The sequence below is a fragment of the Zophobas morio genome, unplaced genomic scaffold (assembly GCF_036711695.1).
Source record: "Zophobas morio isolate AGI-343-1 ecotype UQ-CSIRO unplaced genomic scaffold, CSIRO_AGI_Zmor_V1 ptg000006l, whole genome shotgun sequence".
Taxonomy (NCBI): domain Eukaryota; kingdom Metazoa; phylum Arthropoda; class Insecta; order Coleoptera; family Tenebrionidae; genus Zophobas; species Zophobas morio.
In genome coordinates, this window is record NW_026972111.1 from 17836823 (window position 1) to 17863455 (window position 26633).

At 34.7% G+C, this 26633-nt stretch overlaps 1 protein-coding gene across 4 annotated transcripts in view; it reads right to left on the minus strand.

Annotated features, from left to right (window-relative positions):
* Positions 1-10706: 10706 nt before the first annotated feature.
* LOC135123747 (carboxypeptidase M) overlaps positions 10707-26633 on the minus strand; it is a 30868-nt gene continuing 14941 nt past the window's right edge. The window contains exons 1-9 of one of the 4 annotated variants that reach the window (XM_064048621.1): positions 23068-23170; positions 20288-20597; positions 15939-16072; positions 15416-15740; positions 15316-15345; positions 15116-15255; positions 14911-15066; positions 11357-11626; positions 10707-11101 (exon numbers count right to left, since the gene is read on the minus strand). In XM_064048621.1, the coding sequence (XP_063904691.1) occupies positions 10970-11101; positions 11357-11626; positions 14911-15066; positions 15116-15255; positions 15316-15345; positions 15416-15740; positions 15939-16072; positions 20288-20588 (1488 nt within the window). In that variant the 5' untranslated portion in view covers positions 20589-20597; positions 23068-23170 and the 3' untranslated portion in view covers positions 10707-10969. Of the gene's footprint in view, positions 11102-11159; positions 11284-11356; positions 11627-14910; positions 15067-15115; positions 15256-15315; positions 15346-15415; positions 15741-15938; positions 16073-20287; positions 20598-23067; positions 23171-26633 lie in introns of those variants that run through there. The other 3 variants (XM_064048620.1, XM_064048623.1, XM_064048622.1) reach the window with 3 other exon arrangements.

The following is a 26633-nucleotide window of genomic DNA, read 5'->3' on the forward strand; positions in this document are numbered from 1 at the left end:
TTTTTTTGAGACACCCCTATAAGCAAATTAAAAAAAAATGGTCTAAAGAGTTTAGACAGTACTTCCCTCGCTGTCGGAAACATGACGACTGGATACCTATTATGATTTTTTTTCTCATTACATTTTTGTAGCGGGGCCATTTAAAAAAAAATACGATGGCGTACTTAACATTTTTGCAAGGACACGTATATCAGTTTGTATAAATGTAGTGTAATACTAAAAATAAAAGTACTGTATTCCCAAATTGTCGGGAAAATGAATTGGGTCGTCTTGAATATTGATTTATAATCAGTAAAATAATGAAACAGTTTAGTCACGTATGCCGCGTGTATTAGCAGAGGCGACTCAAAATAATTTATGTATAAGCATTCTATATTTAAGGCAACATGTGGTAACACTTGTTGAGATTGTACACGTGAGAGTCAAACAGAAAAACTGCAAACAATACCGATGGTCACCGAGACTTTTTTATTACTTCGACTTCCGCTTATCATATAAAACATTGGATTTTATTTTAATTTTTGACGGTGTAATTCACAATTGGTTGATTATAACTTGTCTACACCAAATTCACAGAACCTAGTCAGCGCAAGAAAACAAATGCACGTCTGTAATGTTAAAGTAAATGTAAATAAGCGTGCTACGGCAATGTTTCAAACGAGTTTTTACTTTACAAGACTTTGTGTCTATCAAATTGGGTTGGTATAGTGAACCAAGACCTATAAGGTTATATGGCCATCATAAAAGTAGTTGACCGCAAATAAATACCCCCTTTGTGTGGTTCGCACTAAGCTTACCGGTTGGCAATAAATCATCTTCTAAACATTTCTTGCTCATATTTAACAGGGCCGGCTTTGAAAGCGAGTGGTTATTTCGGAACCCTCAGCGGCTGCAGGTAGTAAAGAAATAGTGGAGTGGTGGATTTTCATATTTAGTGAAAGCCGCCCCTGATCGAAACCACAAGAGCCGGTCGAGCTGCAGTGGACACGTTATTTACGATCCTAAAACCTTTTCTATTGTAAACAACTTAACTTCCACACAATGGGATGATTTTATGATGGCCATATAACCTTATAACTCTTGGTTCACTATACAATGTAATACTAATAATAACAGTGTTATACCCCACATTTTCGGGAAAATGGAGTGAACTATTCCTGATTTAATCAATAAAATAAATTGACTAATTTATTAATTTTTTTGAGCGACCTGTTAAGCAAATTTAAAAAATTGGTCTAAAGAGTTTAGACAGTACTTCCCTCGCTGTCGGAAACTTGACGACTGCATGCCTATTGTGTTTTTTTTCTCATTACATTTTTGTAGTGGGAATTTAAAAAAAAAATTGCGATGACGTCATCAACATTTTTGCAATGACACGTATATCAATTAGGATAGATGTAGTGTAATACTAAGAATAAAATTATTATATTCTCAAATTTTCGGGAAAATGAATTGGGTCGTTTTGAATATTGATTTGTAATAATCAATAAAATAACGAAACAATTTACTCACGTATACGTATCAGAGGCAACTGAAAATCGTGTATGTATAAACATTCTTAATTTAAGATGACAGGCGTAACAGCATACGTGAGAGTCAAACAGAGAAACTGTAAACAAAACGACCATCGGTTTTATTGCTTCGACTTCCGCTTATTATATAAAACATTGGGTTTTATTTTAATTCTTGACGGTGAAATTCACAATTGGTGGATTATAAACATGTCTATTTCACATTCGCGGAACCAAGTGAACGCATAAAACAAATGCAGGTCTGTAATGTTAAAGTCGATGTAAATAAGCGTGCTACAAACTCATCATATTTTTTGCATTTTAGATAGGATTTATTCAGCAAAATTTAAGGGTGACGTCATCAATTTTTTTAGGAGGGATGAACAAATACATTTTGAACAAAAGTTTACCATGCTTATAATAACTTTAAAATATTCCCAAGATTTCAAAGCATTCGGTTTTGTAATTCCTGATTAAATCAATAAAATAAATTTACGCATTCATTAATTTTTTTGAGTCACCCTGTATATGCAAATCGAAAAAATTTGAATGGAATGATAAATCACAAGAAGAGACTCACCATATTTTGTACATTTTAGATAGGATTTATTCCACAAACTTTTGAGCTGACGTCATCAAGTTTTTGGAGGGGATAAGCAAATATTTTTTGACTAAAGATTTATGATGCTCTTTATAGCCTTAAAACATCTGCAACATTTCAAAGCATTCTGGTTAGCAGATTAAAAATTAAATTTCAAAATGTTGTTTTATAATTTTGATTTTTTTTCCAAAAATCTGGACGTTTCGGGTGAAAAGTCGATTCAGAGTTGTAAACTACATGTGTAGGACTATGTTATTTTATACAATTGAAAACCCATTTACTATGTACAATTTTGAAGTGACGTCATCGCATTAGTGGTGGGGATGATTAGACAAATTTTGGTTAGCGTTTTACCATCTACATGATATTCTTAATATAAGTACAAAAGTTCACAACAATCGGTCGAGTACTTTCGGAGATTATCTGTCTAATAAAAATCCGGGACGGCAGACGGACAGACGGACGGACAGACGGACGGACAGACGGACAGACGGACAGACGGACAGACGGACAGACAGACGGAAATGGGAGACCTATTTCTTCGTCTTCTAGGGGTCATGAAAGATCGAGAAAACGTAAAAGTAGAGAGTCGGCCGACGGACTCGATTACAATACTTTGCTTACGCTCGGGAAGTAAAAATATGAATGGAATGATAAATCACAAGTACAGACTCATCCTATTTTGTACATTTTAGATAGGACATATTCAGCAAAATTTTGAGGTGACGTCATCAATTTTTTAGGGGGGATGAGGAAATATATTTTGACTAAAAATTTACCATACTTATGATAACTGTAAAACATCTCCAAGATTTTAAAGCATTCTGTTTTGTAGTTCCTGATTGGATCCATTACATAAATTCAACGATTCATTAATTTTTTCGAGACACCTGTATATGCAAATCCAAAAAAGATGAATAGAATGTAGAGATGTACCGACTACAGTCGGCCGACTGTTTATAAATGCAACAGACAGTGGGTTTTTTTTTCTATTTCTCTGACTACCTTAAAAACTTGTTTTATTTTAATAAAAGGAATAACTGAAGTTTCTTTTTTTTCCAAAAAATGTGTAAAATTTTTTTGGATAATTTTAACATTTAATTTTTTGTAGTAACTCAGTACAAAAATAAAGAATAACACAATTTAGGGCAGTTTATACAATACTTAACCAATTTTAACCACTTTTTTGGAAAATTTTTGGAAATTTTGAATTCGCTTTGCGTGTTTATTGGACCATATATCGTGACGGCGATTTCAGAATCGTAACTAGCGGAAGATTATCTACACTTTGACACCAATTTTCGGTCGATTAAACTAATTTTAACCGGTTTTGACAAAGCCGACTAGTCGGCTGACTGCAGTCGGTACATCTCTAATAGAATGCTAAATCACAAGTATAGACTCATCATATTTTGTACATTTTAGATGGGATTTATTCGACAAACTTTTGAGGTGACGTCATCCATTTTTTGGAGGGGACGAGTAGATATATTTTGAATAGAAATGTATCATGCTTATCATAACTGTAAACCATCTGCAAGATTTCAAAGCATTCGATTTTGGAGATTCCAAATTAAATTGCAAAATATTGTTTCATAATTTTGTTTTTTTTTTACAAAATCTGGACGTTTCAGGTGAAAACTCAATTCAGAGGCATAAATTACATGTGTAGGACTATGTTATTTTATACAATTTAAAACCCATTTACTATGTACAATTTTGAATTGACGTCATCACATTATTGGTGGGGATGATTAGGCCAATTTTGGTTAGCGTTTTAATATCTACATACATGATATTCCTAATATAAATATACAAAATTTCACAACAATAATCAGTCCAGTACTTTCGGAGATTATCTGTCTAATAAAAATCCGGGACGGCAGACAGACGGACAGACTGACGGAAACGGGAGACCTGTTTCTTCGTCCTCTAAGGGTCATGAAAGGTCGAGAAAATGTAAAAGTAGAGAGTCGGTCGACGGACTCGATTACATTACTTCCTTTGCTTACATTCGGGAAGTAAAAATAATGCAATGATAAATCACAAGTATAGACTCAGCATACTTTGCACATGTAAGATTAAAATAAGTTCACGCATTCATTAATTTTTACTTCCCCAGTGTAAGCATAGGAAGTATTGCAATCGAGTCCGTCGGCCGACTCGCTAGTTTTATATTTTCTCGACTTTTCATGACCCTTATTAGAGGACGAAGAAACAGGTCTCCCGTTTCCGTCCGTCTGTCCGTCTGTCTGCCGTCCCGAATTTTTATTACACAGATAATCTCCGAAAGTACTGGGCTGATTGTTGTCAAATTTTGTATTTATATTATGTAGATAGTAAAACGCTAACCAAAATTTCTCGAATCATCCCCATCAATAATGTGATGGCGTCACTTCAAAATTGTACATAGTAAATGGGTTTTAGATTGTATAAAATAACGTAGTCCTACACGTGTAGTTTATGACTCCGAATTGTGTTTTTACCTGAAACGTCCAAATTTTTAGAAAAAAAAAATATGAAAAAACATTTTGCAATTAATTTCGGAATCTGCAAAACCGAATGCTTTGAAATCTTGCAGATGGTTTACAGTTGTGATAAGCATGATAAATTTTTAATCAAACTATATTTACTTATCCCCTCCAAAAAATTGATGACGTCTGTTCAAAAGTTTGCTGAATAAATCCTATATAAAATGTAGAAAATACGATCATTCCATTCATATTTTTTGGATTTGCATATACAGGGTGATTCAAGAAAATAAATGAATGCGTAAATAACTATTACTGATTTACTCAGGAACTACAAAACCGAATGCTTCGAAATCTTGAAGATGTTTTAAAATTATCATAAGCATGGTAAATTTTTGATCAAAATGTATTTGGTCGTCCCCCCTAAAAAATTTATGACGTCACCACAAAATTTTGCTGAATAAATCCTATCTAAAATGTATAAAATATGGTGAGTTTCTTCTTGTGATTTATCATTCCATTCAAATTTTTTCGATTTGCATATACAGGGTGACTCAAAAAAATTAATGAATGCGTAAATTTGTTTTATTGATTTAATCAGGAACTACAAAACCGAATGCTTTGAAATCTTGCAGATGTTTTAAGGTTATAAAGAGCATAATAAATCTTTAGTCAAAATATATTTGGTTATCTTCTACAAAAAACTGATGACGTCCGCTCAAAAGTTTGCCGAATAAATCGTATCTAAAATGTACAAAATATGATGAGTCTGTACTTGTGATTTATCATTCCATTCGTATTTTTGGATTTGCATATGCAGGGTGACTCAAAAAAATTAATGAAGGCGTGAATTTATTTTATCGATTTAATCAGGAATTACAAAACCGAATGCTTTGAAATCTTGGGAATATTTTAAAGTTATTATAAGCATGGTAAACTTTTGTTCAAAATGTATTTGTTCATCCCTCCTAAAAAAATTGATGACGTCACCCTTAAATTTTGCTGAATAAATCCTATCTAAAATGCAAAAAATATGATGAGTTTGTACTTGTGATTTATCATTCCATTCATATTTTTTAGAGTTTCTTAAGAGGTGGTTCAAAAAAATTAATGAAGTCAATTTATTTTATTGATTAAATTAAAGGCAACACTTATTATTAGTATTACACCCCAACCAACCCAATTTGGTAGACACAAAATTTGTTAAAGGAAAAACTCGGTTGAAACATAAGGGTAGCACGCTTATTTACATCGACTTTAACATTACAGACCTGTATTTGTTTTATGCGTTCACTTGGTTCCGCGAATGTGAAATAGACATGTTTATAATCAACCAATTGTGAATTTCACCGTCAAGAATTAAAATAAAACCCAATGTTTTATATAATAAGCGGAAGTCGAAGCAATAAAACCGATGGTCGTTTTGTTTACAGTTTCTCTATTTGATTCTCACGTATGCTTTTACGCTTGTCATCTTAAATTAAGAATGTTTATACACAAACGATTTTCAGTTGCCTTTCATATTACTAGACAGCGGATTTTTGTCGGGCTACGTCACGATTATAGGTGGGGACGCGCTGGATCGCCGGGACTCAGTAGCGGGTGATAGATAATCACTGAATTTAATCAGTACTAATTCCATAAATATAATTAACGATTTATTAATCAAACGGCTAAGTAAATGAGAACGGGAATTAACAGCAGAGTGCAACGAAACAGCGTTATTCGAATCTCAAATAAACGAAGTGCAGTCCGCAACCGCAATGAATTCGCATCCCGTGCGAGCCGTACCGAGTTTGGCCTTGCCTAGCCCGACAGAAATCCGCTCTCTAGATATTACACACCGGCGCCGTATACGTGAGTAAATTGTTTCGTTACTTTATTGGTTATAAGAAATCAATATTCAAAACGACCCAATTCATTTTCCCGAAAATTTGGGAATACAATAATTTTATTCTTAGTATTACACTACATCTATCCCAACTGATATACGTGTCCTTGCAAAAATGTTGATGACGTCATCACAATTTTTTTTTAAATTCCCACTACAAAAATGTAATGAGAAAAAAAACACAATAGGCATGCAGTCGTCAAGTTTCCGACAGCGAGGGAAGTACTGTCTAAACTCTTTAGACCAATTTTTTAGATTTGATTACACACGATGACTGAAAAAAATTAATGAATCAGTCAATTTATTTTGTTCTTGTATCTTGCTATTATCTATACTATATTCACTGAAACGAGTCACCCCGTCATAACAAACAAATTGGCGTGTCATCACGTGGACAGTCGAATTATGCGTTTTCATTGGTCAGATATTGTCTCAATCGAGACATACTTCACGCAGGTGCATTTTACGGAAATACATTTTGCAGTTCAATTATTTAATATCATGTTGCTAACGGATTCTGCAGAGGAGGTTGTTGCGAATTCACTTTCTCCTCCGAAAAGAGAAAAAAGGGCGCCTACAAGTTGTTGTTGATGTTGTGTTTTTACGGAAAGCGCCTCATCTTTTCAGCGGAACATCGGTAGATTCCAGGCGCGGATCCAGGGGGGGGGGGGCAATGGGTGCAATTGCCCCCCCCCTGACACACGACCGAGGTACTTTATTTTGACAATTTCAAAATTTTGAAATCATATTTCATTTTGTAAATTCAGTACAACCTCTATAATCCGAACTCACGATTGTCTCAGCATCCAGTAATCCGAACAGAGGCTATTTGAAGTCGATGCCTCCTTAATCCGAACTGAACTTGAAAACATGCATCTACTTCCAAAAATGACGCAAGATCTTTCTGCATATGTTGTATGGAATATTTTGAAATTTTTAAAAATTGCGATATTTTAAAGCACTGAATTAATTAACTAATTCTGGAAAAACGGATGAAGTTATCGGAGACCTGAAAGCTACAAGAGAAAGTATTTGGTCAAACTTCGAAAATCGTCGAAAATGGGTCGAAATTTGCATGAGAAAAATTTCATATTTGAAAAAATTTCCTAAAAATTCTGAAAAAATTCAGGGATGTATATCCCGACGTGCTGATTCCAAAAATATACCGGAGCAATATTTTCGGAAAATTCACTGTGAAATTCGAGTTTTTCGAAATTTTAAAAAATTGCGATATTTCAACTGGACGATTCTGGAAAAATGGTTTAAGTTATCGAAGAAATGAAGCCAGAAGTGACTTCTGAGGTCCAAAATCTACAAGAAAATATGTCTAGCTAAATTTCTAAAATCGTCGAGAATGGGTCGAAATTTGCATAATGGAGGTAATACGAATACATAATAGAAAATTTCGTTTTTGAAAAATTCATCTAAAAATTCTGAAAAATTTCAGGGTATAGATCCCGGGGTGTTTATTCCAAAAAGATAGCGTGTTTATGGGCACGGAGTAATATTTTTTTAGAATGTATCTATTATCCATTGTTGCTTAAGAATTCTTTAATTTTTGTTTAATAAAATTTAGGTTTAATTCTTGAAGTTTGTTTTCAGTTGTGTATGAAGTTGTTATTCAATTCCCTTTCAGATTTTTGGTAAAATTGCTGATCCGAACAAATCGTTAATCCGAACACATCTTTTTCCCAATGAATTAGGATTATCGAGGTTCTACTGTACACAATACGTGTAATGAAAAGAACCAAATGTCACCCATGTTATGTGAAAAAGAGTATACTACCTAAAATTTTATAATTTTTTTTGTTTAGGACGAATTTCTGGTAGATAGGTAAAATCGCACAAAAATCGCACAAATGCCACTGACTCCTTACCAATTGACGTTAAAATCTATATTGTTGTTAAAATATTCAAACACACATACATTTACACAGTTAGGGTAAGACAGTTGAATCCTTCTGTAAACAAGTTGATGTTGAGTACAAAAAAATATCATCTTTTTCAAAGACAAGATTCTTGAGTTTAAGGCCAGCAGATGAGAGAATTTTAGTAATGTACAAACCAGTCATTTGCTTTCTTTGGAAAATTGCCCTACAATTTTAAAGCAGTTTTTTGAAAATCCTCTTGGAGAAATTTGTATGTGGTTTGTTCACAATATTTCTTCATTATTTCAACAAGCTATTTTGAACGTTGAAGGCAATAACGTGTGTGCCACTGAAGCCGCTTTGGCATACTTCAGTCTAAAAGAAAAATTACAAAATATACCGAATTAGTTATTCCTGCCAATTGAGAATGTTTAGCTCACCTGGAAAATCTGGACAACAGCGCGAATTACCGTGGAGAATTTTCTGACATAGTAAGGGCATTCTATTCAAGATGCGTAAATTATTTGGAAAATTGGACACATCTATTTGTATTGAAGCCGTTCAAATCGGTCAGTTTAAGAAAAGAAGCTACATGGAATGAAATACTCCTTCCGTGTGAAGCGTGTAAGGTAGAAATCGGCAGTGTATTAAATGAAGATGCATGTTTTGATGAAATAAGCGCCTTGAAAAGCTTTGCTACAAATGAAAAAATCACTTAATGGAATTCTCAAAAAACGTCAACTGAAGACAGATGGCTGAAATTTTTCAAGTACCTACGTAAGATCTATACCTTACCAAAGTCCGTCAAAAAAATTGAAACTGATTTGCTTAGCTGATTTGTTTTCTAATATTAGTAAATAATACTGGAGTTCAGAAGAAAAAACAAAGTAACCCTCCCTACATTAGAAGCTGTAATGCACGTGTATATGAATTTTGATGAAAGGAAATCTTAAGCTCACAGAAATATGACTGGTGCAAGCCGAAACCCGCCACTTCGACTTCCAATTAAAATAATCTAGAATATAGGTATGATGCTATGTCCAATTGATATAAATAGAAATATGTATAAAACAATATTGAATACATGATCTAAAATACAGATCGATGTTGTGTACTTTTTCTTTCTTCAAAAATTATGGTCACCATAGATATGGTACTCCGGTGTTGAAAAGCCCTCGTATTTATGGCAATATAAAAACTCAAGTAAATTTTATCGCGCGGCACAAGACACTTTTTCAAACTATCTCCTCTCCTCTCATTCTACCTTCGTAGTGTTCTAAAAGCAGAAAGGAGATACGATTCTGTCTGTCACAATGGTCACAGGTTCCCCAGGATATGAAAAAAGCAGTAATTTAAGTGAAAAAAAAACTTGATCGAAAGTTGTTTCAACAGAACTTCCATCGCTCCTGAAATACAATTATTTTTTAAGAGTCACCCTGTATGCGCAAATTCAAAAAATATGAACGGAATGATAAATTACGAGTACAGACTCGTCATATTTTGTACATTTTAGATAGGATTTATTTGGCAAACTTTTGAACTGACGTCATCAATTTTTTGGAGAAGATAAGCAAATATAGTTTGACTAAAAATTTATTATGCACTTTATAACCTTAAAACATCTGCAAGATTTTAAAGCATTCGGTTTAGCAGATTCAAAATTAAATTGGAAAATGTTGTTTTATAATTTTGATTTTTTTTCCAAAAATCTGGACGTTTCGGGTAAAAACTCTATTCGGAGTCATAAACTACATGTTTAGGACTATGTTATTTTATACAATTTAAAACCCATTTGGTATGTACAATTTTGAAGTGACGTCATCGCATCAGTGGTGGGGATGATTAGATAAATTTCGGCTAGCGTTTTACCATCTACTGATATTCCTGATATAAATATAAAATTTCACAACAACCGGTCCATTACTTTCGGAGATTATCTGACTAATAAAAATCCGGGACGGCAGACAGATGGCCAGACAGACAGACAGACGGAAACGGGAGACCTATTTCTTCGTCTTCTAGGGGTCATGAAAGATCGAGAAAATGTAAAAGCAGAGAGTCAGCCGACGGACTCGATTACAATACTTTCTTTGCTTACGCTCGGGAAGTAAAAAGAGTATTTTTCAAAGGACATCTTCAAGTTACACGAGCTGCCAATTATACACAGAATATTGCACTAAATTATGGATCAATGGCTAGGTGACTAATAGATTATTATATTGTAATCATTATGTACAGACACTGACTTCAAATCATAGGCGTCTGGCGTAGTGACATTTTCATGATGGTTTCTTCACTTTAATTTATTGTTTAGTATTTTTTAATGTTACACGTTTCTTAATTTCGTTAGGAAATGTTAGGAGCTTGAAGTTTAATAAAATTTTATTTTATTTAACAGTCTTAACAATATCTGTATTACTAATTTAAAAATGTTTGTACATACTTTGTGTTTTTAAGCTCTGTTTATACATAAAATGAAAAATGTAAATGTACACAGTCACTCTCACATAAATTCCGTACAACCTCATTTTTACGTTGTGTCAAAATCAATAGCATGGACACAAATTCAGATTGTCATCTGTACGCGATTTAAATATGTGAGCATGAGTGTACATGTTGAGCATTCTTTAACCAAACATATTAACCAAGTTGTTAAATCCACTAGTTATCGACGAAATAATACCAGACTGTGGGGGAGGTTTAAGTGGTCGATGATACAAGGGATGTTGCTGAGGTCGATAAAAATTGCCATCCTTTCTCTGAAATATTAAAGTTCAATCAAAAAGAAACTAAAAGTCCTAGCACTTACAACTAAAAAGATAAAAATAAGAACAGAGCGTTAGTCTTGAGGAAAAGTAAAATCTATATCTGGAGAGGAGACTTCCGGTGATAACATTGTAATTGGTGGGGATGTAACCGGTTTTTTAAAACTTTGCCCAGGCTGAAATGAAGTATGTACAAAAAGTGTTCCGCCACCACTTTAAAAGCAAAAGTAATAATAACATATAGCCTACCTTTGCTGCATGCAAAGTTACATTTACAAGTGTTGGGTGCTGTTCCACAACCATAACATCTATATCTTTCGGTACGTAACCGTCGGCATATATTTCAAGCTTATACATTCCAGGCATTAGTATTCTCCAAAATTCACCGTGCTTCGTTGACTGAAATCCCACATCTCTAGTTTTTATTTTTAAAGAAGCTTTTTCGACGGGGTTGCCATTTTCATCCATGACAAACCCATGAATACCCCTATGAGCTTCGGCAAGAAATTTAATCAATGCCTAAAATTATGCAACATGTAGAACAATAAAAAAGTATCGCTTATCAATGTTGAGTGCCGAGTATTTATCAGAAGGTAATATTTTAAATAAAGTAACTTGGTACAAACTTGATAATGTATCCTAAAATATATAGAATGTTTAGAACATCTTATATGTCTCTATAAAATATAAAATAAATAAATTCGAAATTAAAAAAAAATATATTTCCTATACAAATTATAATTTTTACTTTTGCACTGAATTAATTTTATTTTTTAGTAAGACATACATGAAGCATAGACTCCTAGATTAGATTAGACTGGTCTGCCCCCGATGGTGGTGGTAAACGACGACATTGATACTCGTTACGAGCAAATGGACCCTCTCAGTTTTGTGACAAATTTGGGCAACGACCTTTCTTTCTTCGTGGGTTATAAAGCCATACCAAATCTTCTGCCTGGAATTCTATCGAGTGACACTTAAGGTCATAGCGTGTTTTCATTCTCACTCGCCAAGCGAATTTTGTGGCGCACCATTTCGTGAACGCACAACTGCTTCTCCTTCAAGTTATCGACGTAAACTGTGGCCTCCTTTGGTTCTTGGAGAGCCGCACAGTAATTCACAAGGTAGTACTCCAAACTTACTGATCCAATTGTCAATTAGCATCTTTGCAACTGAAGTGGCCTCTGAGTTTGTCATGGCATAAGCTTCAGGCCATTTGCTGAAGTAATCTCTGACTACCATTATGTACATAAACACGGAAATAATTCTGTCCTCGGTCACCGGGAAAGGACTGCTACGTCCACTGGATTTTTTAGAAATGTGAACCGATGTTGTATTGTGGCATCGGGCGTCTCCCTGTAGTCCTCGGTCCTTTGAACGCCGCACAGGTCGTACATTTCTTGCACCAGTTCTCGACGTCTTCTCGACAACGGTCCCAGTAAAATCTCTCCCTAACTTTAGAAAGCTTCCTGTTGATTCCAAAATGAGCACAAGAGCACCCGTTGTGTATTTCTTGATGTACTTCTTTGATTCTGATGACCGGAATCACCAACTGCATGGTGGTATGTTTTCCATACGGACTTTCCCAAGCTCGTTTAAGTAATCTGTTATCCGTAGACAGCCACACTGAGTCGATAACGCTTTGAAAGAAAACCAATTGCTATAAAATTTTGCACATGCTTTGAATCGGTTCTAATCAGAAATTTGCGGGCGTAGGGACATTTATGGAAAGTACACTGCTGAAGTACTCGATGACTTTTCTTCCTTGCCCTGCACCTCTAACGGCACCTATGCCGATGTTGCTCGCGTATGTGTCCAAGATGAACATTCCTAATGATTGAGGATAGGACAGAGTATGACTAGAGTATCGTGTATTCTTCAGTCTTTTGAAGGCTGTCTCACATTCAACAGTCCAATTAAACTGGCCCACGTTTTGAAATTAGTGCTTTATATAAACGAACTGGGCAAATATCTGAGTCAGTTTTGTTCATTGTTAGCGATTTACTGTCAGCAAGTTTTTGATTACCACCCTGTGTCGTTTTAATAAAGACAATATTGTATTCTAATCTTCCCGTAAAATTTCTTTCACCATCTGTCTCTTCTTTAAAATAATAAAGTAAGCACTGAGTACCTTCGCCTCCTCTCCATGCCAGTTCGTAAACAGATATTTGGAAGAATTTTTTCTGAAGTCCCGTCGATGTTTCTTCATCCTAAGTTTTTACCGTTCCTATTAATTTTTCATGATTCAAAGCACTGGCACTCTGTTTACGTTTAGACGGGATAGCTTGTAATTCTTTCCTCTTTGCTTTTTTAAACCGGATGCCCGTAAATGGGTCGAAGTTGATATTATATTCGTTATGAAATTTTTCTTGTACCAATTTCGCAGTGATGTTCCACATTGACTTTATCACGACTTCTTTGTACTCCTCGTCGTTCGTTTTTTTTTTTTCATATTGTACCCTCAGTCTTCTAAAATTCTTGAAATTTCTTCGATGGAAGTAGTCTCAGATAGGCAGTAATTACGGTCCACACAAAAGGAATTGAATTGTTTTCATACTGAATTTTTTGTTTTCTTTGTATTAGAAGCAGTCACATTATCAACTGCACTTTGTATGTCTCTAGAACTTGCATTTCCAAATCGGTTAAACATTATTTTCAGTCTTTTCGTAAAAAAATCCAATATGTCTGCCTTTGTTTACTGTGTGGTTAAGGTTTTGAATGAGATTCAAGGAAAATTCGATTTTTGGAGTTACTTGCGAAATAATCACTTCAATATTCACTCAACTTCCGTTTACTCAGTGAGATATTTTGTTACTATGGAAATTACATTGTTGCTTTAATAGTAGCAACGTTAAGAATTGGATAATCATATGTAATACCACGAGTAGGCCAAGTTATGTCGATTATTTTTCAAACTGTCACGAATGTTAATTGTGCTTGCAAATGAATCCACAAGTGCGTTAGCACGAGTGAGATTCACAAGCACAATTGAATGTGTGAAACCAGTTTGAAAAATAGTCTACATAACTTGGACTACGACTGGTATTCGGTAGACTATTCCAAGAGCCATGAACCAACTCTTTTTTTATTCAAAGTGACTCAAAACACATTCAAAATAATTTTAGGCATGACTCGATTTCCATGTCAACAAATGCAAGTTCGGAAAATTAAAAAAAATAATGTTTAATAAATATATGTTTTGTTGTTGATTTTAAAAATATTTATTCGTTAAAAATATTCGCTGGACCACTAGTGGTATATCCGATGATATTTCCACTAGTGGAATATTCGGTAGAAATCGTTGAAACCATAGTAACAAATGTGTAAACACGCATTTTTATTGGTCCATTTTTTACAAATGGCAGGCGAATGGAATAGTCACTAATAACTCTATCAAGTTTTGTCAATAATAAAAAATATTAGAACTGAGTGATCTGTCATTTTACATACAGGATGTAATGTTTAAGTGTCGAGCGCTAGCCTCCTACAGGAAATCCATACCAGGGGACATCCGACCTAGTATAGCAAAAATCAGGGATTTCCCACCCTCTGCCTTACTCAAATACTTTCAAGAAGTTGGGTAGATTGATGAGTAGAGGAGCTGGAAGACACCCTGATATGGACCTGGGAAAGGCACAAAGCGAGGCCTAAGTGCCGGCTGGCCACGGTCGGCCCCCATATAATTATAATCCAGAATGTTTGATTTGTACTTTAAAATTTGTGGCAAAAAATTTATGGGAAAATTTTAGATAAACAAGCACCCGACATTTGATAGCGGTATTTAACCTTTAGTGCATGTATACCATACGGTTATCTTCCCAATATTTAGGCAATTCATGAGCTGGAGGAAATTTACAACAAGACACTTCTAAAGTTACTTCCATACAACCATACCACACATAATTGAAATCTTGCATGCCACCTGTCAGTGGATACCATTCAGCTCCGTTTGTGATTCCCTGGTAATGAAGTTATTAGTATTTTTTATATCAACATTAAAAACGTTACCCTTCTGAAGCCTTTTTGGGATGATCTGCAGGCCACTCCACGGCTCATCTTGGCATGATTAGTTGAGTACGTTAGAGCTAGGTGTTTAAAAACGTCATCATCAGGAGTTAACGATGGTGCGGAGGAGTAACTCTGAAACACTTCCCAATTTGTTAATTATTACATATTAAAAATCTCAAAACAAAAATAAAACAACTTACAAGAACACAATGCGGAAGACCTACATAGTCCTTGCAGCATAAACAACTGATGTAATAATAAAGTAATATGTTTTTTTAATAATAGTAGCGTTCAACTTACGTGAATTTGGGGTATTGTCAAAGGGGTAACTAGCAACCAAAGCACCACCATGTAAACTTCCCGATAATACAAACTGAATCTTGGATACCCATTCTTTCACTGCGTCAGTTTCTGGCTGGGTTCTCTTGTTATTCTGTTTAAAATAATCGGGAAAGTTTCGATTTAAGTCAAAGCCACGAGCATTGTAACGACCTTGACCTCCATCGCAGGTGCCCTCCTTAGCCACTTCAAAACCATCAGGATTCATTGATGGCATTATATGAATTCTAGTGTTGTCCATCAACCAACGAATATAAGGATCCACATGATAATTCGTTACTAGATGCTAAAAATAAATACGTAATAAATGTGGTTTGATTTTACAATCGGAACTGGCATTTGTGTCTTAAAAGAGAAAGAGAAACTACCCGAAATGGATAGTAAACATAGATGTTATTATAACAATCGTTAATAAAAATTAACGTAGGCATGTACCGTGTGTTCACCAAAGTAATTTATCATTGAGATTAAAATAACTTCTTACGTGGATCAAGTGCAGCATTAGTTCTCGACTGACAGCCTCATTTCCATGCATATTCGCAACATATTTAACATCAGGTTTTCCAATCATATGTTCATACGGAGAAGCTGAAACTACTAGGACCCATAAGTCCCTCCCTAAAAAATTGTTTTAATAAATAACAACAGTTTAACTGTATTACTATTACTTAAAAAAAATATAATTATGTAGTCTCATTTATTTTTAGCAGCCCTCTACTGAATAATAAAAATTACTTAACTTTCTTGTTTAAAATTTTAATAACAATTATTATATGTTTAGGTACAAATGGTATGGCAAAAAATGCATGCGTTTTTTGATAAAATGAAGTATAGTTTCACTTTCTACAGCGTGTTCGAAAAAACCCCAGATCCATAGCTGTCTTATTTTTTCGAGTACAGCATTGTGTGTGCGTCAAATTAAATCGGTTTTGATATACTTACCTACAGTTCTTTCTAAAAAATTTTGGGCTGACTTTTTCTGACATTTCAAGGAATCTAATGTAGTCTATGTTTTATTGTCATTATGACTGACAATAAGAAAACTAAAATTTTTATAAACACATTATTTAAAAATGTTAGCTGCCTCTTACCACCAAATGTCGAATAGTAACCCTTACTGAAAATGGTATGTAACACAGACAAGTTTCAGCAACTTTAGGGGTACCAAAGAGTACAGTTGTTTTTAATAATTCAAAAATTGAGGCTAGAGCAGACGGTGGAATGACAGGCTCAGAAGACGACGAGGCTTTAGACAATACAGTCAGAAACAATCTTTTCACCCAGCTGCTCATGTGAGAACACTGTCGAATTTTCCCGGGTCGTCTAATAATACCAGCCTATTTTTGTGCAAGTAATATCTCTTAATTGACAGCAACTGATAAAAAAATTAACACGGGACGTCGCCGTTTAAGGGCTGCTGGAATTTGGAACTACGTAGCAGCCAAAAAGTTGAAATTAAGACTTCAACACAAAGCGACAAGAATAGGACTTGCTTTGGAGTATTTGGAACGAGATAATAATAAAAAAAAAAATTCCATACCTGATTTGGAATGGCAATCCTGCTGTCGGTTATTTCCCAGATTTTGGGTGTAAAGGGTTTATTTTAAACAAGACATCGACTAAGAGTAAGCTGGACAATGGATCAAAAGAAGTGGTTTTTGTGAGGCATGTCGATCAATCAAAGGCGTATTAAATATGGCTGCCAGATTCAAGAAAAATCAAAGTTACAAGAGACGTGAGATTTTTGGAGAACAGCCGGAAGTTTTTAGCGAGAAGGACATCGAACGTGATTGGTTTGACTTAGACATCGTTGGGAAATCTGTTCATGAGGTTGAAGTGAAAGTGGAACCGCATGACGAAAAGTATTCCGGGGGTTTCCACAAGAACCAGGCGGGAACGAGATAGAAGGAGACGATGCGACACTGGTTCGAGAGCCTGGACGTGTGAGAATCATCAGAACTGGAAGACGAAAGGACTATGATAAACAGGTTCTTCTGGAGTCATTGACTTTAGATGTTACTGAGATTTTTACGTTAAAGACAATGCCGAATAGTAGGATGAGGTAGGTACTACAAAGACGGCGAATCCTTCTCATGCGGATCCTTGCATATACGTTGTTCAAGCATTAAATGTAACTAGCTTCATCATTATCTATGATATATTAATCATCTCGAGCGACTAAGGACCATCTTTGCCGAAATTTTGAGGTGAAAGACCTGGGAGATCTCACGTACCGTCTAGGTCTTGAATTTGAGAGAAAAGATAATTATATCGCTGTAAGCCAGAAGGGATATATTGAGGACATACTCACGAGATTCAAGATAAGCGATTGTAACCCACTACACGCCGGAAGTGTGTATCAAGTTGGGTAAATTCAACGGAGAAGGTGTTTATCCGAAAGACATCTCTTACCGAGAGCTTCTTGGTGGACTAGTGTACTTATCCATGAGGACAAAACCGGATACAACTCATACCGTGATCTATTTTAGCCAGTTGAACAACTGTTACTGAGAACTTCACTGGAAGGTGGCGAAAAGAGTCCTGGGATATCTTAAAGGAACAAAGGATTTGAGCCTAGTTTCGTCCATCTTTTGAATCTCGCGTGTCTTTCAAATGATAATGAACCTTTTAAAAATAGACTGGACAGTTTTAATGTAAATCCACTAAAAAATCTGTTCCTGGTATCTGTTGTTCCGAAACTAACAATTACACTTCGCAACTGTAAAAATGATTCCAACTTTAGTTGCTAGCTCTGTTTGTGTTATTTTGTCTCCATAGGCCTTCTTGAGTTCTTTAAAACAATTGATTATTGCAGCCTTTTCCCGCGACTTCAATAAAGTTCTTGTCACCTGCGACTTTTTTGATAAAATATTTGTCGGTTTCATTCCTTTGGTCAGTGTTGGGAGCAGATACTTTTAAAAGTATCTAGAAACAGATATAGATATATGGAAGATAAAAGTATCTAGATACAGATTGTTTTCGATTTTTTCGAAATGTATCTAGATACAGATACAAGAAAACAGATACTTTTTGAAGGCTTGGCGAATAAAATAACTGAAAACATGTTTATGTATTTTTTTATGTATTGTTTAATGAACTTTTTAAAATTAACAACATTTCGAACGTATTGTCACCTAAATTATTTCTTCTTGGTGTCAGAATTTGGTTTCCGCTACTAAACACCCGTTCCACAGGTGTAGAAGAAGGGATTGTGGTGTTAAATTTAAAAATAAACATTTTACTGTAGCATAGTTATTCAAGACTGAAAAATCTTTTCATTTTTCCTGCAAATAGGCCATCGCTTCGCTGTTTGATGTGTCGCAAATAGTGCAATATTTATTACGTACCTACGCTTAAAAAGAATATTTTTTTTGTTTTTATTCCCATACTACAGTGCCCAAATTGTGTTTGGTATATCTAATAATTGTCTCCAGCATTTAAAATTAATATTTCAAAAGAATACGGGAAATGATTATTCTGTGCTGAAGGTCTGTTGTCGGCAACCTGTCATAAATTATTATTTTTCAATATCGGCTTACGATGTTTTTATGACTATGTCCGTTAATCGTCTATACGGGTGCGGCAGGTATATACATTTTAGGAAGAATCGCTGGTTCCGTTTAAGGCAATATAAAAACAATTTCCTAGAAAGGTATTTAAACCCCTTATAGGATCAAAGGCTGCCTGGCAGGCCGGAATCACCAGAGTGCAACTTTAAATTTCCAGATTTTTGTTGAAACTCATTTTATTTTAATCTCGTTTCACGACTTCTGAGAATATATCACGATAAATTATTCTACCGAGGGTTGTAAAAATATTAATTTTATTGCCCAAGATTTACACTTAACACACTGCACATTCTAGGGCAAAACGGACCTGCCAAGCCCGCCTCGCGTTAGGTCCAACAATGAAAAAGTGAAGAAATGACACATGTGGCAACAGGAAAAGATGCTAGATTTGTCTGAAAAATAAAGGTATAAAACAGTAACAAATATGCGATTTATGTGAGAGAAATGTATGTATTGAACATTCGATTAGTGGATTACAGAACTAATTTGTGCTAATTGAAAAAATTAATCATTATTTAACATGCAATTATTATTTTCTAAAAATAATAACATACCTTAAACAAATATTTTTACTATTAAAATTACTCTTATTTAATAACACAAATACAACCAGCGGGCCTATCGGACCCGGGTTGCTCAGGTACGCAGATAAAATGCATTGTCCCGATAAGGGTAAAACGCAGTGAATAGTGAATTGTGGTTTATGGTTTTTAAAATACCATCTTACCATGGCTTAGATTTATTACCCCTCAGGATTATATTTAAAGATGTATAAGTTCTGAAGGCTACAAAGTAGGAAATGATGGTATTTAAAATATGAAAATTTCCGTGACAGAACACTATTAGTGGACCTCTTACCTCTATTTTTGTTTATGTGGCCAAAATCACCAACATGAAGTATCAAAAATTACTACTAGTATAACTCAACTAATAACTACTGAAAAAAAAGTGAAAGAAAAAATGTATCTGTATCTGCGCCATTAATTTTGTATCTAGATACAGATATTTTGTGCTTAAATTCGATTTTATCTAGATACAGATACTAGATACCCAAAAATGTATCTAGATACTTTATTTAGATACAAGTATCTAGATACTGCCCAACACTGCCTTTGGTGAATACTTAATTATGCCTGTGTAATTTAGTGCGCATATATTAAAAAATAGATAATACTTGTTTTTAAAAACAGTATGAAATATCAAACACAATGCTGGTTTTTTTGAACACGTGGTTTAATAAAGTTTAAGTATTTATTTAACAAACCTTGCACAGATTTTCCGATGGAATACAAAGCGGTCAAGGAAGGATATTTTGATGTTGTTGCCCTTAGCCATTTAGTCATTTCATCGTAATTGTGATAGTTGTATGATATACCATAAGGTTCATTTTGCTCATGAATGTTATATAGTGATGGTACAGCTTGATAATTTCTTTCTTCAGTAGGTGAATTGTCTACTGTTATTCTGGATACCAGTTTTGCTTCCTTGAAAGGGTCGCTAACCGTAGACGGTCCTCCTTGTGCTAAAACTCTCATAATCTGAAGGAGAAGGATTACCACCCACATATTTCTATCCTAAAAAAAAAAAACAGATTAGCTGAGTATTTCACGAGAAGCTGCATGCTTAAAAAACTCATCTTTGATATTTCAACTATTTAAAAAAGGTACGTAATAGTATATTACATACCGAGGCGGGAAGTGTTTCATTACCGTCGAACGCCAGATTGTTGGACCGAGACGCGTAGCGTCGAGGTCAACAACAGGCCTGAGACGGGAATGAAACATGTCCACCGAGTGTATGTATACTATTTTATTCACAATCATTAAAAATAAATATAAATGGAAATAAAATTCACCTCACTTATTTTATAATTAGAGAGCAGGCGTTCCATGTCAAACTTGACATTATAATTTGTCAAGTTTTTTATTAAATTATTTGAGGCAAATATGTACGCTAAATAAAAGGTCTTCAGATTTGTTATGGGCACCTGTAGCTTTATTTAGGTTGTTTTCCAACCATACGCTGGGGTAAAAGTGGGTATTTATCTAAGGAACAATTTATTTGAAAATAGAACAATTGCTTTCTTTGCACATTCTATTCAATTATACGCACAACACGATTTCACGATGTTTAAACAAATAGTCCAATAAAATACAACTTAAAAAGACTGTAGACATCTAAATAAGGTAACTTGAGCATATAAAACGTAAATTTGCAAAAATACACCTTCAAACACCATGCGACAGCACGAAAGAAACCTCCAGAAACACAGTGCTCTGCAGTTTCGCGTCAATGTTTTGCCACCCAGAGAGCCCTGTCTCTGTCCCACTGTGTTGACAACGCGCATCTCTCTCTAAGATACTTCCATGTAATATTATTTCTATGGTTTATATGTCTAGGCGCGACGGTCATTCCGCCGATAAGCAAATGTCGCAGTAAGTATATGTTATTCTTTTAGAGTTTTCTGGAGAGACTTTTTTATGCATTCCTTAATGAATGAACTTTAGTTTTGTTTATTACATCCAGTGTATTGATTGATATATCATACTAACAATAATGGAAAAATATGAAAGCATTGTAAAGCACATGAATAACTACAGTGTAATAATAACAGTTATCTATTATTGTATTCTCACATTGTGAAAATGGGATGTGCTGTTTATGATTTGAAGGGAAAAGCAATTAGAAACGCCGGGAGTCGTTCTGCATTTACTAAACGACGTATTATGTGGTAAAAGAACAGTGAAGTTGAGCAAAAATAATAATAATTAACAAAAGCAGGACGGATTCACAAAACACAAGCGTGGATGTATAATATTTTATGAAATTTAAGATATATTAATTATACAAAATTTTGCAGGGATGTCATTACGTTGTTGGTGGGGATGAGTAGACAAATTTGGATTAGCGTTTTACCATCTACATGATATACCTAATATAATATACAACCAAAATTGGCAACAATCGGTCCAGTAGTTTCGAAGATTATCTGTCTAATAAAAATCTGGACAGATGGCAGACAGATAGACAGACGGAGAGACAGACAGATAGACGGAGAGACAGACAGATAGACGGAAGGGGGAGACCTATTTCTTCGTACTTTAGGGGTCATGAAAGGTCGAGAAAAATTAGGTAATAGTAGAGAGTTTGCGGACGGACTCGATTACAATACTTCCTTCGTTTACGCGCATGTCAAAAACATAAATATTGTAAATTAATAGCGTGATAGGTTTGGTATGCATATGCTTTCTATATGTTATGTTTTTTTGGCATGTCAGATATGCTAAGCGGATATGAACCGACTTTTAGGCTGCAAATTTCCAAGTTAAAACATATTCTCCAGAACTCGGTGAATACGTAAATTTCGTAGTAGTTTGGATCTACCTGCAAATTTTGTCTTTGGGGGATTAGGACTCCCACACACTGTGACAGCCCCCGAAGTCAATCCGTCCATAGGGTCAAAACTTACGAGTTCAATTGTACCTGTCCTTGTTAAAATGTTGACGACATGATTCTGTTTACACAATTTCGACAGCAAACCACAGGCAGGCGATAGACGACGCAGAGACGGAAATACGAGACCTATTTTTTCATAATCTAGAAGTGACAGAACGTCAAGAAAACATCAAAATAGTCGTTCACCGGATAGAGCTTATCCCCTAGTTTACACTCAGGAAGTAAAAAGATAATATATACTAGTTTCTACGTTTAAATCCGAAAGTTTCGTGGTTATCATTTATGTCCACTAAGGTCAAGGTTTTCAGTCAGCTGATTACTAATCAAAGTATGCATTTTACAATTTAACCAGTACTTTAACCAACTGACCTAGTTCTCAAGAGAATTTAATTAATGAGAAAAAAAGGTAGGTACCGTTAACTCACGCATACAGCGGTCAGGTATGCTATTGTGGCCAGATACTGAACTGCTCTCTAAACGAATAGTATGGTACGCTTGTAAATGTATATTGGAATGGAACGAATAAAGCGATATAAGAAAATTATCTATTATTAACATAAAATAAGAAATTAGCAACACTTACCTTACCTTTTTTATGTTCGATGAATCAATGTAAATAAAACTGTTTCTAATCAATTTAACTATGTCGTCAGATGGCGGTGACTGAAATCTGATTTCTGCATCGTAAACGGAGTGAATTTGTATATAATTTACTGAGTAATAACGAGACTGATAATTGATAAAGCAAGACAAAATAGTTTTGCAACAAAAAATTGTGCTGTTATTTGCTCAGACGTGAGTTAGTTGACAAAACTAACGTTCAAATCAATAATATGCAGGTGTAAAACTTTATGTTAAGTTAATTTATAAATTGCTCTTTTATTACACACAGAAGTTTTAAACGCCGTTGCTGTGTGTCTATGCATTGCATACAGGATGTCAATCTATAAATTCTTCAGCCTTCAGTATTTTAATAGGGACCATCCGGGAAACGGCTACTTTTCGATGATAATCAAATTTTAGTTAGTTACAAATGACTTAACATTTTGACGACAATGTTAAGTCATTTGTAAACTTTAAAAATAATCGGTTCGACAGTTTTGGAGATTGGGTCCTAACAAATTTTCAGACAGACAACACAGAGAGGCCGAAATGATTCGAATATATTATTTTACATGGCGATTCCTCAAGGAAAAAAAAATGTTTAACATGCATTAAGCCTTAGTAATGTTGTCTTTCAATTTAGCAGAAAATATTCTAGTACCTATTTTTTCTTTGCGAAACCTATTACTTTCTTTTACCAACATGGTCACTAATAATTAAAATCAACTTGATCTCAAAATCTAACCGATAAAATAAGCATAAAATGCTACTTTTCATTTTTACTTCCCGAGCGTAAGCTAAGGAAGTATAGTAATCAAGGCAATCGGACGAAATGACACTTTTATATTTTCTCGACGTTTCATGACCCCTACAGTACGAAAAAAGTAGTCTTCCGTTTTCGTCTGTCTCTCTATCTGTATCCATTTTTATTAGACACGTAATCTGTGAAACTGCTGGACCGATTGTTGTCAAATTTTGTACGTATATTAGACATATCATGTAGATACTTAAATGCTACCCAAAATTTGGATAATCATCCCCACCAACAATTTGATGACGTCATTTCAATGAATTGTATTTTAAAATGATTTGAATGTGATACAAAAATATACTCTTATATTTGTAGTGTACGAATCCGCTTTCAGTTTTTTCGCTAAATGTTCACATTTTGGCAAAAACATTTGCAAGGTTTAATAACATTATATTACCGACACTGAATAGAAGTCCTCGTGGTACAGTGGCTAGGTTAGGAACAAGGAGACTTGCGGCGAAGCCGTGCGACATGCGGTAGTGGGTTCGATGCTGAATTTGGCACGTTGATGACGTCACTACAAATGTTTTATTGGTCAAATTAAGAACAAGTCATCCCATTTCCTCGAAAATGTGAGAATACGCACGTCTTTATATAATAATGATAAAATAAGAATTATAATATTCAGAACATTTTGTACGATTGTGGTTTAATTAATAATTTTAGTCCTGTGTTTTGAGAAGACAAACTCTTTCAAATCAAAGTAATTTCTAGTGTGTCATTCTTTCGATGTATAAACATAAATCAACACTTGAGCTTCAGATTGCTATTAACTAGTGCTGACGGATATTTTATGACGTTAGTTATGTGCTCTAAATATATTCTACATTGTTCGTAGGGCGCCAAGGCTGCGGTGGTGTTATTTACGTCGCTGTACATAATTTTACTCTACATAAAACGAAAATCATAAAATCAAACTTTATAATTTTTTTAAAAAGCTGGATTTGTTGGATTATTATATGTACTTATAGGGTCCTACCAATTTTTTGTTGATCAAATTAATAATCATATTCAAAACACTTTGTTCCATTGTGGCTTAATTAATAATTTTGGTCCTCTGTTTTGAGAAAACAACTAATTCAAATTAAACAAATTTCTACGTGACATTATTTCGATATATGTATCGTGTTTTGTATAAACATAAACAATCGAAGTTAAGCATGGACACTGATAATAATACACTCTTTTCCATTGGTTATTTGCTTTAAATATATTTCATATTGTCCGTATGTCTGAGAACAGCATCTCCCTGAAATTTGCGCCCCCGCGGCGCAGGTGGTTCGAGATGTCATTTACACCACACTTTACTGTACTTCAAGAACGAGGGAAGTTCTGTCGAAGTAACCTCTGACCAACTTTTTAAAGTTTGTTTTTCACGCTTTCATCAGTAACTGTTACGATTCAAATGGAAAGTTACTGTGCATGTGTACAGTTTAAAAAACGTGTCAATAATTTTATCAATGAACACAAGCATTGTTCCGCCGTTTTCTCTGACATAACTGTTTTCAAACAATGACGGGATATTATTTCAAATAGAAAATAATAGTACATAAGAAAAATCTGTATACTTTTTAGTTTGTAGTAGCACGTTCTTAACTTGTGCGTAACAGGGTTTTGTTATTTTACTAAAGGTTAATTACCACGTGGAATGAACTTTTGGGTCTTGTCCTATATTGTCAAACATTTCTGTATTCTCCCTAACATTAGTAAAATAGGTACTTAATTATGCGATTTTACAAATTTCAAATTTCGAAAACCAAATTTACTACAACTTGATGAAGCAGCAGTTTTATAAAATACTAGCGGAACCCGGCAGACGTTGTCCTGCTTGTGTATATATTTACTTATTTACCACAACAGCCGGTCGAGCTCCATTGGACACGTTATTTACGACCCTAAAACCTTTTCTATTGTAAACAACTTAACTTCGACACAATGGGATAATTTTATGATGGCCATATAACCTTATAGCTTTTGGTCCACTATAACTGAAACAACTTGAACACATTTAAATCAATACTAACATCTATCGTAACGCTAGTGGGTAAACAATATTTTTGGTTTTTCGATTTGGTGTATAGACGTACAGAGTTTTTGGAATTCCTACTCTGGAGCAAGCAACATACAGTTGACCATGTGAAAAACATGGATTTCCTAAATTTAATCCGGCAACGCGCAGAGACTGCCCTTGGGCTTTGTTGATTGCCATCGCGAAAGCAAGACGCACAGGAAACTGTAGTCGTTTGAATGTAAAGGGCAAATCAGTAGGAACCATTGGAATGCGCGGAATCAGTTTGATTTTTTGGATGGCATTTTCAATAATCTCTAGTAATTCACTCTTTGTTATTACTGAGGATTGTAGACAGTGAACATCACTAATGATTTTATTTTGCGGTCAATACGATTTTTGTTGTAATACCAACGAAAACAATGCTGTCATTGGTGCCGCCATATATCTAATACTTGCTAACTCTTCAGAAGTAACATAGAAACGGTGTTCACGGACAAAGGGAGACGGAAGATATTGTTTTCTGTCTAGAAAAGTACCGAGGGTCTGTGCGCACGTACACAAAATAGAAGCGAACGTATGAAATGTCAAAACACATCTAGTCACGTTATCGACTAAAAATCAAGCAAGTACGAGTATATGAGCAGTACTGTTTGGTACTACAGAGAGACAAAGAGGTCCGATATATTGCTTTGCCGTTGTGTTTTCGGACTCTTTTGAGGCCTGATAGCA